General features: G+C 41.7%; 1 protein-coding gene across 1 annotated transcript; it reads right to left on the bottom strand.

Moving 5' to 3' along the window:
- Positions 1–1,530: 1,530 nt before the first annotated feature.
- On the bottom strand, positions 1,531–14,429 carry NMUR2 (neuromedin U receptor 2). The gene is made up of 4 exons (XM_035108043.2): positions 13,704–14,429; positions 6,156–6,240; positions 3,595–3,720; positions 1,531–1,790 (listed from the first exon to the last, which is right to left on the bottom strand). The coding sequence occupies exons 1-4, from the start codon at positions 14,427–14,429 to the stop codon at positions 1,531–1,533; spliced, it is 1,197 nt and encodes a 398-aa protein (XP_034963934.2).
- Between the last annotated feature and the right edge of the window lie 3,588 nt (positions 14,430–18,017).

Genomic DNA, 18,017 nt, shown 5'->3' with positions numbered 1-18,017 from the left:
TTGATCACGTGACCTTATCGGTTGCTTTGTTATTGTTAGTTGTATTGGAACATGTTGTACCCCACCTTGGTTTCCTGAAAGGAAGACAGACAGTTTAGAAATGTTTTTTTTTTAAAAAAAAGAAGAAGCAAGGGATAGATTTGAATCACAATTACTGAATATGGTTAAGGCAATGAGACAGTCATTGTAGTGTAATGAATAAAGTTTCATAGAGTGCTCAAAAATGTCCTCTGATCTCTTGAAATGTTTGTTTTCTCCCATGAAAGAAGCTTCTGTCATTCTGCCCCATTTTCAGGGTCCTTTGGAATGTCTTTAGTTTGTATTTATAACACTGGTGAATGCAGGATGGAGCTTACCTTACTGTTGCAAGCTGGCTGAAGGTGCTGTATATATATATATATATATATATATATATATATATATATATATATACACAATAGGGATGTGGGTAGCACTGTGTACCCTGTGGTCTACCACTGTGGTTGGTGTTTCAAATCCCTGCGACGGGGTGAGCTCCCATTGCTCTGTCCCAGCTCCTGCCAACCTAGCAGTCTGAAAGCACGCCAGTGCAAGTAGATAAATAGGTACCGCTGCGGCAGGAAGGTAAATGTTCTTTCCATGTGCTCTGGTTTCCGTCATGGTGCCCCGTTGCGCCAGAAACAGTTTAGTCATGCTGGCCACATGAGCCGGAAAGTTGTCTGTAGACAAATGCCGGCTCCCTCGGCCTGAAAGCGAGATGAGCACCGCATCCCATAGTCGCCTTTGACTGGACTTAACCGTCCAGGGGGTCCTTTACCTTTTTTCTATTCAATCTTTCTTCCAGCAGTCTCTAACCTCTCTGAATGCTGGCGCTACTTGATCTTAATAGCTCCATGGCATAATACCTTTCCCCTGGGAGTTAACTGAAGCACCAGAAGTGGAAGGGGTTGGCTGCCGGGTGTCTGAGATTGGTGCGCTTGCTGATTTTGTTTTTAAGGGATTAACTTCCTTTTATTGATTGATTGAGTTCTTAAAAAACACTCTCACTTTCTGCACTGATTTCTTTAAAAGGAAAAATAATAGCGAACAACCGTCAAAGACATGGTAGGTGCCTCCTCTAGCTTCTTACAGGAAAGCCCAGATGAGGCCATAAGTGGAAGTATAAATACCTGGGAAGGCTGTAAAATGAACACCAGTGGAAAGATGATTTGTAGGGTGAAAGGGTGCTCCCCCCCAAAAAAACCCCGTCTCCTCAAAAGGAAGTGTACTTTCTATTTCCCCTCACATCTCTCATGTGGGCCTTATCCTTCAGCATCCTACAAAGTGCCCTTATGCATGAGCATCTCCTACACAGCTGGGAAACTATGTGGATGGGGCCTGATTGTGTAGCCTCTCCCATGGAATGAGCCCTGCTCCTCCTGGTACTGTGCCAATTTCACAGGAAAGAAACACACGCTTGGGTCATTCATATGATCTTTCAGCTGTGCAAGGGCTGGTCATGGATAAGTAGGTCCCGTGTGCAGCTGGGAGGACATCCAAAGGTCACATTAGTCACAGACCGCCAGACAGGTGAGAGCTGCAGACAGACGACCTCTGCGGATACTGATGGCTTCTTTCTTCCGCAGACCCTGCAACATTGCGTTCCCCAAGCATGAAGATGCTCCGCTGGGATGGCAGGCGACTGGTGGTGTGTCTGGGGTGCCAGTGTTTGCACTGAGGAAAGATGACACTCAGGAAAGCCGTCCTAAAACGTCTGGACAGCAAGTTGTAGATGATAGGGTTAACAGCAGAACTCAAGTAGAAGAAAATGCCTAGGAGAGGGAAAACAGCAGAAAGAAACAGGGAGACAACTTGTGAGCTACAGATCCTCTGCTCAGCTTAACTGGCTGACAGGAACAAGGCTAGTCTTATCAGGTGGTGCATTTACAGGCCCTGTTTCTGCCTAATTAAAGACAATGTTTTTTAGATATATTAGCTGCACTTGTTCTCTGAGACAAAAATTATTGCAGTGCTGTCAACGAGATTACAGTGCTCCAGTCTGAATACAAAGCAGTTAAGGGAAAGGAACTGTTATGTTCAAAGCTTGTAAGAAAATGATCTGCTATACCTTGGGACCAACCTAAATTACCACATGACAGCTAATAGCAAACCTGTGTCTTTAAAAGACAGGCCTACCTAATTATATATAAATTAAGGAGTGTGTATGTGATTTAAAGCTGGAGTGGGGAAACTTTCTCAGTCTGAGAGCTGCATTCCCTTCTGAGCAACTTTCTCCCCGTCTTCTCATATGCCAGCAATGAAAGCTTTGTTACACACAGCTCTCTATCCTCCATTCAGACAAGCAAGAAGCACGAACAGGGTCCATCTGTCATGGTTGTGATGTATCTGGTGTTCAGCCATCATAATGGACTTTCACCAAATACTATAATTGCTCAGCTAGTGGTTATTCAATATAGGATTGCACCTTATGTATTTGCATTGTGTCTGCAGCAGTAATATAATTAGGTGCTTATAAACCCTCATACCTACAACAAAAATTTGTATCTCTATCTATCTATCTATCATCTATCTATCTATCTATCTATCTATCTATCTATCTATCTATCTATCTATCTATTTCTTCCTTGTACTTTCTCATGAGATTCCTTGCTTGGCTGAGAAATCATCAAAGAGAACATTTTGTTTATTATCCCATCTATATTAGAGATGGTCTAGTAGCAATAATAATGAGTTTTGCTTATTTTTATGAGTAAAAATGCTGAGTGTGGGTCACAATGGCCTTAAGAAGTCATGCTTTTCTTAAAGATAAGGATCCAAGCAACTAGCAATTGTGGCACCTTTGCACTTTCTCTGTTTTCTGAACCTAAGCGCAGAATTATCATTAGGGCACATCTAAGCTATCAAGGGAGGGAAAGGGAGAATATTTGCATTGATTTGCAATATAATGTGTCCCCCACCAACAATAGCACAGGAGCACAGACTTTGGAGGAAGAAAGGCTGGATAGTGGAATGGTGGCACTGATCTGACCTTCAGGAGAGGTGGATTTAGGGTACTGGTTCTGCTGCACTGGGCACTGAGCTTGAGCAACTATGCTGTCATGGATAGGGAAAAATGGAAGACAAGAGATGGGACCAGCACTGAATTTTGGCCTTGCACAGGGCACTGCTGAAATTTGAAAGACCAAAGTCAGCCCTGCCTTCAGTCACCTGCGTCACTGCTGCATACCAGGATAGCCCATTGCACATGAAGCAGCGGAGCCAATCCTGTGCTCCTGTCAGTGCATCACTGCAGCAAACCTGCCACCACACCACCTCTCTGCCCTGGTATGCAGGTCAGGTGAGCATCACACTTCACCCCACTGTCTGCTACTGGCTTTTGCCTGACCCATGGCCCTTTGTACTTATAAGAAGTGGGGAAGGGAGGAAGAATTACAGTCTATTGGAAACACATTTTCATTCAGCAGTTGGAGAACGTTCTTTCCAAGTCTCAGTTTATTGAATGATAGTTTTCAATGGTTTATCAGAGGGTCATGTTATGTCATTCTGACTGAACATAACCATCAGAGTTTTCTTTTGGAACGCTTTGCTTGTGCTGAACAAACAAGAGAAAGTTACCTGACACCACATGGATTAAGTTGAATGTATTGGCAAGAGGTTCTGTCCAGTTTATGACAAAGCTGTAGAAGAGTCGGTCTGTGTGGAACGGAGCCCAGCATATGCCAAAAACGATTACTAGGACAACTGTCAGAGAGAGAAGAGTGAGGGAAGAGCAAGACATATAGACCGCTATTTTGCTGCATCAAACCAAGTGATTCAAGAAAGCAAATGAATACCTCAGATAGCTTCCCACTTTAATCAAACAGAAATATCATGCTTTCCCCCCATTTGTAACATTCTGTTTTCTGTTTTGCTCGTACAAGATGATATTAGCTAACAATAAAAGTTTGATTTTACATTGATATCAGGCTTCAGTATGTCATTGATATATATTTTTAATCAGTGTGTTATTTTACAAGTGGAAATAAATATTTAAGACTGGTTCTTATTGAACATTTTACTTAGAATAAGTGAACTCTAGACAAGCCAATGCCAGTGCGAATTTGGATGGGGCTGTATAAACTAAATGCCTGGCACTGCTTCTCAAGGGGCATTTTATTATTCTATAGTGGGCAAATCTGTCAACTTTTGTCTCTCACCATTCTTTTCCTTTTCTTTTTGGTAATATTATGTTCAGTTCTCCACATTATACATCAGCTTGTGATTTAAAAAGAACTCATCGTGAAAATTCATCAACATGTTAGACAAATTTATCTTAGTATGAACACTTCCCCTAATATAATGCACCTTTGTATATTGTTTTCACAAATATATGCCTTTTATGCATACCTTACCATGCTACGTGCTTTTGTGTACATACAGTGGAACCTTGGTTTATGAACACCTCGGTTTACGAATTTTCGGTTTACGAACGCTGCAGACCCATCTGGAACGGATTAATCCACTTTCCATTACTTTCAATGGGAAAGTTCGCTTCAGTTTATGAATGCTTCAGTTTATGAACAGACTTCCGGAACCAATTGTGTTCATAAACCGAGGTACCACTGTATTACTTAGCCGCAGGATGACTGCTTATTGTTTTGGGAAGTGTGAATCACATTTAAGTGGAAACTGAATTAAGATTCTCCCCCATCCCTATTTCAGCATCTGCCGCATAATGTAACTACAAGACGCAAGACTCTCTCAGGACTCCTGTATCTGTGGGTGAGCTTGGCCTACATGTAGTTTTTTTTGGGGGGGGCACTCCTGTGCCTGCATAGACACCAGATCTATCTCACCCACAGGTGCAAGAGTCCTAAAGGAGTCTTGCATCTAATGGTATCAAGACAGACACATGTATAATGCGAAGAAGAAGAAGAAGAAGAAGAAGAAGAAGAAGAAGAAGAAGAAGAAGAAGAAGAAGAAGAAGAGGAAGAAGAAGAAGTTTGGATTTGATATCCCGCTTTATCACTGCCCGACGGAGTCTCAAAGCGGCTAACATTCTCCTTTCCCTTCCTCCCCCACAACAAACACTCTGTGAGGTGAGTGGGGCTGAGAGACTTCAAAGAAGTGTGACTAGCCCAGGAGGAGGGGAGACGCGAACCCGGTTCACCAGATTACGAGTCTACCGCTCTTAACCACTACACCACACTGGACTGGCTCTCTAGATGGATTCATTGGTTGTAAGTCACTTTGGGTTGCCTTGGGCAAGATATAGTGAAACTATTGTTGCTAAAGTAATAATTATTCATGTATGAAAGAGGTTAAAATTGCTTTGAACAGTTCTTTGTGGCTGTAATTGCATGGAAGCTTCAGAGTACTTTCTTAAAAATTAAGTGGAAAGTCCTGGATCAGGGCAACTCAATGCACATCTACTAAGCCAGGGGTCGTCAGCCTGGTCCCTACTGCCCACTAGTGGGTGTTTCAGGATGCTAGGTGGGTGGTAGGGGGTTCTATGGCACAAGCTGAATCCTCCTTCCATCGAGTACTGGTGGGCGGTAAGGAAATTTTACCATCAAGAAAGTTACATTAGTGGGTGGTAGGTATTAAAAGGTTGACTACCCCTGTACTAAGCAATGAACCTCATTGAATTTGATGGGACTTACTCCCTGGTTAGTAGTACAGGGTTGCGGGCTTGGTTCCTGAAAAAACAGTGCACATACATACTCTGCAACTCTGATTAAAAGTGCAGGGATGCAGTGCAAATAGGGATTGCCATGTTTGACTGCCATCTGGTTTCCTCACTTGAAATCACAATGCCATGGGAATTACAAAGCTGGTGCATTAGTGGCCACAGAGAAAGCTGTTAAAATATTAGTAGATTAATAGTTTGAAACATCTACTGGAAACCTTTAGCCCTCCAGTTCTCATAAGACTCTGCTTCCTATAGCCTCCCAAAGCATGGTCAATGGTCGGTCATGATGGGAGTTGTAGTCCAACACCATCTGGAGAGCCATAGGTTAGCACAGTAGCTTCTCAGAGCAAGGAGATGTACCCATTCTTCCTTTCTCCTTGCCTGAGTCTTGAAACATGATGGAAACACCTACATAGATGACTTCCAGCTGCCCCCTAAAGTACATTCTCATACATTGGCCTGCCTCACATTCATTCATAATGCAAATCACAAATTTGCTACTTACATAACATCTTAGTGACAGACTTCCTGGATGGTCTTTTAACATTAATTCCCATTTCATCTACTTCCAAAGAACAGTCTCCTCTCAGCTGGTAATTGGAGAAGAAAAAGTCAGGAAACATTGCTGTAGGAATGGATCTAACAACATCAGTGAAAATCAGTCCTGGAAAAACTGGTGGAAAGTATTGTTAAAGATAAAACAACATATGGAAAAACAAGCATGACCACATTTGGAATACTGTGTAGTGTACAGTTAAGATCACCTGTTAAGGATATTGCAGAGATATTCAGACATTGTTGGACTTCCCAACTATTGGTCATGCTAGCAGGGGCTGATTGAACTTACAGTGCAGCAACATCTGGAGGCACTAAGTTAGGAACTCCTAGAATTGAAGAGTTGGAAGGGACCCTAAGCGTCATCTTCTAGCCCAACCTTCTGCAAATCATGCATGACAGATGGCCATCTAACCTCTGCTTAAAAACCTTCATGGAAGGAGAGTCCACCACCTCTCATGGGAGTCTGTTCCACTGTTGAACAGCTCTTACTATCAGAAAGTTCTTCTGATGGAATCTTGTCCAGTCCACAACATGCACAAATGGAGTGGGTGGGTTCTTTGGTAACCCTGTGTGTGTATTCGTCAGCTCTGGGGCTTTCAAAAGAAAGGACATCGTGTATTGATGTAAGCTATACTATTTCTTGCCTAGGCGATGAAATAAGGCTTGTTAAGAAAGCTATCCTTTTAATTACTAAAGTGCTGTCAAAAAGTATTAGAAAGAGAGAGAACGCTGAACGCCAGGAGAAACAGAGAGAAGCCAAGAAAGCCATTTTCTGGTACTTTGAAAATGACTGTCAGCGAACTGGGATCTTTACCTGCTCCAGCAGTTCATTAGCTCAGGCAGAACCAGAGGTTTATTGTGCCAATTTGTGCTCCATACCACTAGCATCACGCAGAATGTTATTAACAGGGTAAAGACAATGAACTCAGGGAAAGGGGCACCACAAGTGTAGAATGCGCAAAAATATTCAAAATCACTCAGACCAACAGCCGAAAGCAAAGTAAAGCAAAAATAACAACAACACCCCAAAACTGAAAAGGAGTAGAAGAAGTGAGAGCAATAAGAAGCACCATATCAAATATATTCTAAAACTGTGTTCATGTAAGAAGAATGACAATGGTCCATGAACACAAACTTCCTACCAAGGATGTGAGCTCTAATTCCATTTGGGTGTTTGAGAGAGAGGAGGGGTGAGCAGGCTAGCTCTGCCCTGCCCATTACCATCTTCAACACCTTACTGAGTCAAAAGCAATAATCTGGAATCAGAAGCCCATTCATCTCAAGGATTTAAATCATGCAAGGTTCTAAGTCTATAGGACTGTGGGGGGGGGGAGGCTCCCCATTGAAGTTATTGTGAAGCTAGTCATGACTAAGATAAAGGTAAAGGGACCCTTGACTGTTAAGGCCAGTCATGGATGACTCTGGGATTGCGGTGCTCATCTCGCTTTACTGACTGAGGGAGCCGGTGTTTGTCCACAAGCAGCTTCCGGGTCATGTGGCCAGCATGACCAAGCTGCTTCTGGTGAACCAGAGCAGTGCACAGAAACACCGTTTACTTTCCCGCTGGAGCGGTACCTATTTATCTACCTGCACTTTGACGTGCTTTCGAACTGCTAGATGGGCAGGAGCTGGGACAGAACAATGGGAGCTCACCCTGTTGCAGGGATTCAAACCGCCGACCTTCTGATCAGCAAGCCCTAGGCTCAGTGGTTTTAACCCACAGCGCCACCCGCATTATTATTAGTCATGACTAATAGGAACTTTGTTGTTGTTTAGTCGTTTAGTCATGTCCGACTCTTCGTGACCCCATGGACCATAGCACGCCAGGCACTCCTGTCTTGCACTGCCTCCTGCAGTTTGGTCAAACTCATGTTCGTAGCTTTGAGAACACTGTCCAACCATCTCATCCTCTGTCGTCCCCTTCTCCTAGTGCCCTCAATCTTTCCCAACATCAGGATTCTTCTCTTCTCATGAGGTGGAACTAAATACTATTAAATTAGTCTGGATTCAACACCAGCCAAAGAAAAGCAAAAAATGAAAAGGTTTAGCTCAATTCCAAATTTAATAGCATTAAACACAATAGATTATGGTTTGAACAAGTTCAGATTGCTATTTAAATTATTATTTCTTTAGCTGAATGAGATGCATTATAAGAAAATGTGAAAAAACCCTGTCCAAGGTCCTGTAGACATTTCATTTTCTGGTGAATAGATTGCAGAGGCATCTATTCCATGCTTTTTAAACTTCGTTTCTTTCCAATACAGAAATATGTACTTCCACTTCCACTTAACCTTTTCCATGGTGCTTGAAAAAAAATGAGTGTATAGCAGGGGGTGGTGGATGACACAAAGGAGATTGGAGTGGGGGGGGATCCATCCTAGAATATCCTGCCTCTATGAAACCTCTGGTGAATAGTGGGATGTAAACATGCATGGGCAAATATGATTTATTTATTCTTATTGTTCATTTGTTATTTTAATTTCTATCCTGCCTCTCTATGTATATCACTACCAAAAGCTGCTGAGAACAGCAACACTGCAATATAGGAGTTTTGTTTGATTTTAAATCAGTTTTATATTTTCAATGGGCCTTAAAACCTGGTCCTAACCATGTTTCTGTGCACCATTGATTGTGGCTTGTAGCTAGACTCAGTTTAACTAATGCAGGTGGTAATGCAGAACAGGAGAGAGGAAAACCAAAGGAGAATGAACCATCATTTGAATGCCTTGCTGGGCTCATGCTCCTTCCTTGTACAGTTGTATCATGTGCACTCTGGTATTCACCACTTAGAGATTCTACCCCGCAAAAAATGCAGCTCAGAAATTGGCAAGGGAAGGGTGTCTGAGGTTTCTGCCACCGCAGAGAGAAGACCACATATATTCTCTTCCAAGGTCAGACCAAGGTGTCTACCCTCAGAAGTGGTATTCTAAAACATTCTGTGACCTTCAGGACACCTTCCCAGGGACCATTGCAGTGATCCATTACGAAACCAAATCAAATTTAAACTTATGCTCAAATCCTACCTAAAACTTATGAGAATCCTTTAGCAAAATCAAGATGCTTTGATAATAGAAAGACATTTATTAGCTATTACTAATGGTGATTAATTACTAATCAGATGGCAATGCATTTGAAAGCTGAACTTTCAAAAAATGGCTAAAAAGAAGTGTAGATAAGCCTATTGTCTTGGAGCACAATATAGTTTTCCCATGATTTCTGTGGGCTTTTATTGCTCATTAAAGCTTTTTTATGAGATTTTAAGCTGTGGTCTACATGAAATCATTTGTGTCATTTATCAACTCATAACAGCTTTCCAGTGTTTAATATATTCAGAATTGAGTTCTGTTTTGTAATACATTTTTACTGTTTTAACATGCAAAGCAACTAATGGCCATAGCTGCCAAGTTATCCCTTTTTAAAGGGATTTTCCCTTATGCTGAATAGGCTTCCTCGCGAGAAAAGGGAAAACTTGGCAGCTATGCTAATGGCTGCTATTTTTGCTACATGATTCAGTGGCTGGCCTATTCTGCCTGAAAGCACCCCCCCCCCCTCAAAAAAACAATAACAACCATGGAGTATTTATTGTGGTAACATGTCAATAAACTTGAAAAATGCTCTATAGGAAAAATTATCTTTTTGCCTACATATTTATTAAATAAAAACATAGTCCCATATTGCAATTAACCTTCAGGCATTTGCAAATACTATATGACTTTTAAATTATTCCTTGAGCAAAACTCTTGGGATTTATAATATTCACAGTTTAAAACTGCTATCATGCCACTAGCTGAATAAAGTCGCATGAAGCCGGTGGGATTCTAACGATTGTACACTTACACTTAAGGGTGCAATCTAAAACATACCTACTGCTATGAACACATTGGGACTTCCATGGAATTGCAGTGTAAATTGATTATTTCTAAAGTCTGAAACAAATTACCTTTGATTTCAGTTTCATGAATTTCATCAGAAATTTCTTTGTAGTAACAATGTGTACGATCTCATGGAAATCACTAATGCACTTAGGGATCATCCAGATGACCTATTTACTGGGCAAAGCTTATGTAAGGGTTAGAATAAATCTGGTAGTGATTGGCAGGGCAGAGTGGGGTAGGGCAGTGTCGCTCACCTGGCTACCCAGTGTGAGTGTCACTGTTGGTAACTGAGAGGGAGAGAGGTCAGGACTAGGTGAGGAAGCAGGGATGCAATGCAGGTACAGCAGAATAAGTATTGGATTGGCTCTGCCACTGTGCCAGCACCAAACTTACCTTTCTGCTGCCGTACCCCTTCCCATCTCCCTCTTAGATACCAGTAGCAACCTCTATTTTTGGGAAGCCAGGTGAGCAACGCCCCACCACCCTGCTCTGCCCCACCAACTGCTACTGGTTATATTCTGATTTCTTTGCCGGGAGGATATAAAAAACGAGCACGCATCCTGGTTTGCTTGTAGGGTGTTTATACATGTTTCTGTTAGTCATTTGTTCAAGTCACACTTTTCAATGCATTTTCCCATTGGTAGCAAATGGCATGAGTGTATCGATTAATAACTGAATAAGGAAATGGCAACCAGCCCTAATCCTGTTCCATAATGTCTTGGGATATCAAATGTTGCTGATTAGCAAAAGTTCTAAATACATAAATAACTCATGCCTTCTTCCTTCCCTATATATTTGCTGAGATTGTCAGCATCACTTTGTTTCTCTGCCAGTGGAGGAAAATAACTCATTTGCAATTAGTTTCTAAATGATTGAGAGTTGTATGTTGAAAGGTTTTCTGTCCTTCTGTGCCCCCCCACCTCCTCTAATTAATGGAAACATTGTGTGTTGGATGCTAGAGCATTCTAGTGGGGAATGAGTGATTACTAGGGATAGACAAATCTGTCCATTTTGGTTTCTCTCAGTTTCTCATTTTTCAAATCTTAAGTTCAGTTCTCCACATTTACACATCAGTGTGGGGTTGGGTGTTTTTTAAGACCTCATGAAAACCAGTCAGCATTTTATTGCCAATTTCCCCGAATATACACAATTTTGCATGAACTTTTGCCTAATATGCACATTTTTGCAAATTCCCCCGCATAGAAAGTATTTTTTTGGTGCCTTATATTCATGATGAATGCGTTTTTATGGACACTTTGGTCTCCACCTGTTGTTGGTCTACAGCCCTGACCACTGGTCCTGCTAGCCAGGGATGTCTTAGTATATGCATTTTTGGATACATTATTTTGTTGGAGAACTACAATGAAAAATTCAGAAAAGTGTGAATATTGAAGAATGGTCTTTGAGGTCCCTTCTAACTCTACAATTCCATGATTCTATGATTCAGTGGAGTCCCCATGACTGCTATTTAAAGAACAAAAATCAGGCTTACACATAGCATCTTGTTTAACTTGGCTCTCTCCAAATCACCAAAGGGGACAAACCCCAGCCCTAACTTCTAGTGGACATGGGGGAAGAAAGTTGTCCAAGGTTACTTCATGTTTTTTTCAACCTAGAATACAAATTGTTGTGCCTACCACAAATATTCCCTGGGTTTTTTCCTGGGCATAACTGTAAAATCAGGTAGCTCGGGTCAGGATCTTCCCTAACTCAACTAGAATATGACTATTACAGAAGAGGCTGGGGCAACAAGGGGAAACCTGCAACTTTCAGTTTCTTGTTCTCCACATCCCCATATCACTTTGCATTTTTGCTTTAACCAAATATCCTCATATGAATTCACACACAGATTGTTTTCTCTGTGTGCCGCCTTTCCACCATTCAAACCATGCTCAAGGTGGCTTGCAACTTGAAAAAAACAATCACAAAATTGCAAACATAACCAAAGTAGTCATAAACAATAAATAAAACACCAAAAATACACAACGAAACTGAACAATTTCCACATAAACCACAAGAGCCAAAAATAAAGATACAAGAAAGCCAATAGCAACAACCCCCCCTCAGTAACCCCCCCTCCAAACAATACCTCAACCAAAGGATCTGTTCAGCAGCCTCAGATCTTCCAGGACTTACAGCCTCTCCTAATATGCACATTTCTGCACAGCAGTTTTCTGTAACATAATGCATTTTTGCATGCTACTTAGAATCATATAATTGTAGAATTGGAAGGGTCCTGGAGCACCGTTCGCTAAAATATGCATTTTTGTGCACATTGCTTGCCGGGAGAATCTGCATTGCAAAATTAAGAGAAGTGCATTTTTCCCCCTGCTTCACTTCATGTATTGTTTCAGAAAGTGTGAATCAGGTAAGTTCACCTTAAATGCAAACTGAACTTCTACCTCGTCCCTACTCTCAGCCTAGCTTTTAAAGCTTTCAGGCTTCTTGCAGGTTAAAGAAATCCTACTTTCCCATTAAGGTTTCAGGATCTTTTGTCTTCCCTGCATTCAAATCCTCACAACTAGAGAGAAAGGGAGAAGCTTGTTGTGAAACAGAACATAATGGACACAAATATGGTGTGTGTGTGTGAGAGAGAGAGAGAGAGAGAGAGAGACGTCATGCTCTATGAGATCTCAGTCCACAATCAAAGTGTTATCTTCTCTTTCTGAATGAAATGGCATATTTTCCTGTTCCACACAGAACAGGTCAGGATGAAAGCGTGTGCAGAATGAATTTGATGCTGGACATGCAAGAAAAACAATACTTTCATACATAATAGGATTAATCCCTACCTACTTGCACCTTAATCTTACAGAACCAGCATCAGCACAAAAGGTGACATTTAAGTCAATGATTCTACCGCTGTTGCCTTTTGTGAATGAAGCCAGAAGAAAATATCATAATGGAAAAGCATACGCCATAAAGAATAAAGCATCTATATATAAAAGGCTGAAATGGTAAGCAAAATCCTTTCCCAATAATCTGAAAAGCTCCTAACTGTGGATTTGGTGGAAGGTGAGACCTAGTGGGTTTTTCTGTAACACAAGAAGTGACTTCATTTTAAATGGATTATTATCTGAAAAGTGTCCGATGCTGTTGTAAAACACCAAGCCAGCCTTATGGTGCATTTTGATTAAGCAATTTCTGTAGCAATATTGAGTTCAGTGGGACGTAAATCTGTTTAAGATTAGGCTGTAAGAAAAAGATGAAAAGTACTAAATATTCTTAGAGTGATTTCACTTTTATCCTAAATCAATGTGCATTGGCTAAATGTTGGTTAAAAAAGCAAACTTACACGTGGATCCTTTTGCAAATGTGAAAAAGGGTGAGGATGAAATAGGAGTTGCAAGAGTGCTGGATTTGTGTGTGATTTTTAAAAGTCATAAATAGGTCAGGTAAATGGGTTTCCATTAATTATTGGGCAATGAATGGTTATGGGAAGTGAATGTCTGAAGCATTACTTCCACATGGCAGAATCTAAACTTCTGTTGCATTGCCAGAAAGAATAATGGTAAGCCAGTAGAGGCTAAATTTTAAGCAGTTTAAAGTACAGGATGAGATGATTTAAGATTAGATGGATCATTAAAGAAAGTTACACAAAAAGAGGGTGCAGGACTCACTTTCATCCCCATCAGGCAGTAGAGCACACTGATGACACTCATTGGCAGCACGTAAAAGAGGAAGGCGCTTAACTGGATGATACAGTTGTAGATCCACAAGGGCTGAACCACAGCACATGTTGCTGAGCCAGGGACTTCTGTGTGATTTGGGAAATACTGCAGTATGATGCCATGGGTGCTGGTGTTGGGAAGAGAGAAGAGGACAGACAAGAGCCACAGGACAATGATGATCCTCAACGCGCGCCGCCTGGTGCTCTTCAGCTTGGCTCGGAAGGGGTGCATGATGGCCACGTACCGCTCTATGCTGACTGTGGTGATGTTCAGGATGGAGGCGAAGCACACCGTCTCAAAGAGAGCCGTCTTGAAATAGCACCCAGCCAATCCAAACAAGAAGGGGTAGTTGCTCCACATTTCGTAGACTTCCAAGGGCATCCCGCAGAGCAGGACCAGCAGGTCGGAAATGGCAAGGCTGAAGAGATAGTAGTTAGTGGGCGTTTTCATGTTGCGGTGCCTGAGAATCACCAGGCACACTAAAAGGTTGCCGGACACACCAACGATGAAAATCAAGCCATATACCCAAGTCATAGGCAGGAACAAATGGCTCCGTCTGGGTCCATATAAAAAGGTAAGGTAGTCCTCAGTGCTGTTTAGGTATCTTCTAATCAGTGGCTCCACTTCATCCTCTGTTTGGTACACACTTGAAGAGATGTTTGTGATCCAATCCATTGTGATCCAATCCAATCTCTTCCCCGGGTCCAGTCTGACCTAGATTGTCCAAGATTTTCTTGTTTCAGATGGCTCACTTTTTCAAGTAAAAATGGGACAAGACAGAACAGAGAGATAGAGCAATAGAGAGAAAGAGAGAAATTATGGGGAGAAGGTGCTGGGGGGAGGAGAGAGAGAGAGAGAAAGAATGTCCTTTCAGACTCAAAAGCATAAAGGCACTGAGAGAAAATTAAGAGAGTGTGTGTGTGTATGTATATAGACATATGTGTATATGTCTGCCTTGGCTATTTTAACTGTTCACTTGTGAAGAGACCCTTTGATAGCAAGCTCCTCCCTTGCCAGATACTCATTGGCTGGCTACGTGAATCAAATGATATGTTGATCGAGCTGGTCTTTGCTTTCCTGACAGTTACAGTCACTGAGCTGGGAGTAAAGGTGGAGGGGAAGAAGATAAGAAGAATGGAGCATTGAATCTGAAAGCTTTGATGTAAGGCCATCTGTAAAATTATTCACCTTGTTAGAGGCTGAGAGTTCTTTGGGGAGGGGGGTGCAGGCTGTGTGCTGCAATCAGAAGTTTCGTTAAAGTGAATTATTTTGTCTGGAAGTTGGCATGGCAGTGTTAAAACACTGCAGTTTATAGGTTTATTCTCCTTATAGATTTGAGTGTTCCACTTTAAGCAAAGAGGAATAAACCATGGCAATAGGTTGGCTTTTCATTGTTAGAGATCAATTCAGAGAGCAGTCCTCTGCATTAGTCCGTTTCAATGGTATTAGCATAGTACCGGTGCATGCCTGGAGGTGGAAATTAACCACATGAGAACACTATGTCAATGCAGATCTGGGGAAGTAGAAACCCTGGAATGTATTTTAAAGCAATCCGCAAAATGCCAGGAATTGCATGCTGCATATGATGCGATGTCAATTTTTTAAAACAGCAACAACATTATCCTTAAGGATAGTTCTGAGACCTGGTGAGCCAGAGTGTGGGATCTCACACCTTTAGTTCATCTCTGACCTAAGGGAATAAATGTTGCTCATTTTTAAAAACATTCCAATTCTAAGCAAAGCAAACAAAAACAGCCCACCAACTAGCAAAGTAGATTAGAAAGTTGCTTTCCGGAGTGATTGGTGTGCAAAACACTTTGTGGGGAGTATTTCAAATTGGTTTAGGACTGTCATTTTTTTTGTCAAGTGGTTTGGGTAATGGAAATGAGCATTAAGATAGGCATGCGTCATAATAACTCCAAGCAGTTTCATATGATTAGCCCTGTTTTGTTTAACAATATGGTTTCCTGTTGCATGTCAAGGCCCCCAAGCCACCCCCAGGAGAATAAAGACACAAGGACACATAATTTTAGGTTAAACATTAATGGGGAAAATTTAGGCCACAGCTTTATTGGTTACAGAATGTGAGGTGTATTGGCTTAGGCACTGGCATCAACAGACTATATCTGACTCCTGCCCACCTTGCAGGAAGTCTGGTAAGGGTATACCTCCAGTAGGGGGAGCCCCGCTGATGTGGATCAACTCGAGCCCCCCTGGGTTCCCGCTGGGGTCGTGGCATGGCCCTAGCTTCAGACAAGAACCACACCCCCGAATTCCTTTAACGGAATACCCTAGAGCATGGAGGGGCAGGACGTGGCCACACCTCCCCCCCCCACATCACTACTCCAATGCCTAACCGCCAAACCTTACAAAGTTGTGGTGATTGCTGCGAGGTAGGCGAAAACCAAGTGGCACGAGGTTGCCTCAGAATCGTGCCAAGGCTTAAAATCATCCCCAGCCACGCCCCCAAGCAGCCTGATTGGCCACCTGGCTACCTGACGTGGCTGGGGTCTCCCCCAGTGCGATGCAGGACAACATCCCACCCCCACGCTGAGGGGAGTGGCTAGGTGGCCGGACCGCAACCCGGCCCAACCAGGAAGTGGACCCAATCTATAAGAATGCTAATTCCCATGGACTTGTGTGCTTCCCTCACCCTGTTTCTTCACTGTGCCAAAAAAGAGGTCAAAGGTTCTGCTTTTCATTTCACTCCAATGGAGAAACTCTGGGAACTGTGGTTTGTTTAAACCATGATTAGTGAGAACATGCCTTGGTGCTATAAGTTGGCTTGTTCTGATTGTGCTCTGGGCTGCTGGGGGGAAAAAGGATGCTGTATCAAATAGTTTTGTAGTGTAGTTTATAGCAATCAGTGAGAGCAAGGACTTAACATTTTTCAAAATGAAAACTTTGTGGCTCATACAGTTTCTCAGCTATCAGCAATAATTTCCCCAAGAATAAAAGGCTTGATGTTCCACAGCTTTTGCCTATTCACCTACAATGAATAGTGCCTGATCTGATTAATGCCTGATCTGATAAGCTAAAAACATTTTGCATTGAAAGCCAGAGAGCAATTCCTCAAGGGAAAGGAACTTGATTCAGAATGCTTCTGAGAGCATTATGAGCTGGGCAAATTCTTTTTCTGAGCCAGATAATTATGACCTTCAGAGACTTGACTATTCCTGGATATCAGCTTAAAAAACAGAATTCCCCCCCCCACTACAGGGGGAGAGATGCAAGAGTTTAGCAGAGGCAAAAATCTGGGTACACTTTCTGACAGGTTTTGGCAATCAAAAAGAAGCTTGGCATTTATTAGAAGTTCAGACAAATGCTTCTGCATTTGTAATTGTTGGATTACAAAAGCAACTGAAAAGTTCAGACCATGAATATCATAAATGAGATGCAAGGAATCTATATATTGTGCTTCTAAAGTTCTTTCAGTCTCAAGAGACCAACCAAAAACTTAATAAAATATGGTGGGAAGGAAAAATGTGTCACAGAAAATGTAGACATTTTGACTGGAACATTTCAGAGAATGGAGAATAGCAAGCGTAGCCAAAGTGAATATTGTAACCTGTTTAGGAATGCCTTGCATGTTCATTTCATGGAGCTCAATATGATTTAAGACCCTAGATTTTTAAAACAGTAAAAAAAATTTAAGACAGCTATAGTGATATGATAACAGAGTCTTCAAGTTTAATAATGATGGAGAAAAATAATAATTTCACAAAACTGTATCTCTCAAAAATAATTTATAACCTGTTAAGCTCAAAGGTTGAGAGAGCAGAAAGTGGGGTGACTGCCCAGAATATTTGTTTTCTTCATTCCCTGTCTGATTTTTATTTTATTTTTTACATAAATTTGTAAAAGAGAAATGCTGTTCTGTTGGTATTCTTGTTGGAAGGCTGACAGGGAAACTTTTGCTGTTCATTTACTCTATACTGGCTAGGATTAACATTTGACAATAGACAGTGACTAAATTTCTGAAAGAAGGACAGTAACATCTGCATCTATGTATATAAAAATGTAGGCATTGCATACATGGAGGTCACAGCCTTTCTCCGTAACCGCTGAACTGTAATGTAACAAATTTGGCCACAACGTTCCATGCCCATCAGTGAGGGATCTGGCATAATTTTTTTTCCCAAAAAAGCAAACCTTTCATACCTAAAAGAATGATTAAACACAAAAATGGCGCCCAAATTAGACATCACCAGCAGAAGCTCTGAAGACTCCAGCAGCATCCAATAGAAAGGCAGATCGCCCACT

The sequence above is a fragment of the Zootoca vivipara genome, chromosome 2 (assembly GCF_963506605.1).
Source record: "Zootoca vivipara chromosome 2, rZooViv1.1, whole genome shotgun sequence".
Taxonomy (NCBI): Eukaryota; Metazoa; Chordata; class Lepidosauria; order Squamata; family Lacertidae; genus Zootoca; species Zootoca vivipara.
Note: the sequence above shows the minus strand (reverse complement) of the source record. Positions and strands in the feature narration are given on the sequence as shown.

Coding starts and splice junctions, on each gene's coding strand:
- NMUR2 (XM_035108043.2), bottom strand. CDS start 14,429: ATGGATTGGATCACAAACATCTCTTCAAGTGTGTACCAAACAGAGGAT. Junction 3,721..6,155: donor GTCTGTCACTAAGATGTTAT/GTAAGTAGCAAA, acceptor TCTCTCTGACAG/TTGTCCTAGTAATCGTTTTT. Junction 1,791..3,594: donor CTTAATCCATGTGGTGTCAG/GTAACTTTCTCT, acceptor TCCCTCTCCTAG/GCATTTTCTTCTACTTGAGT.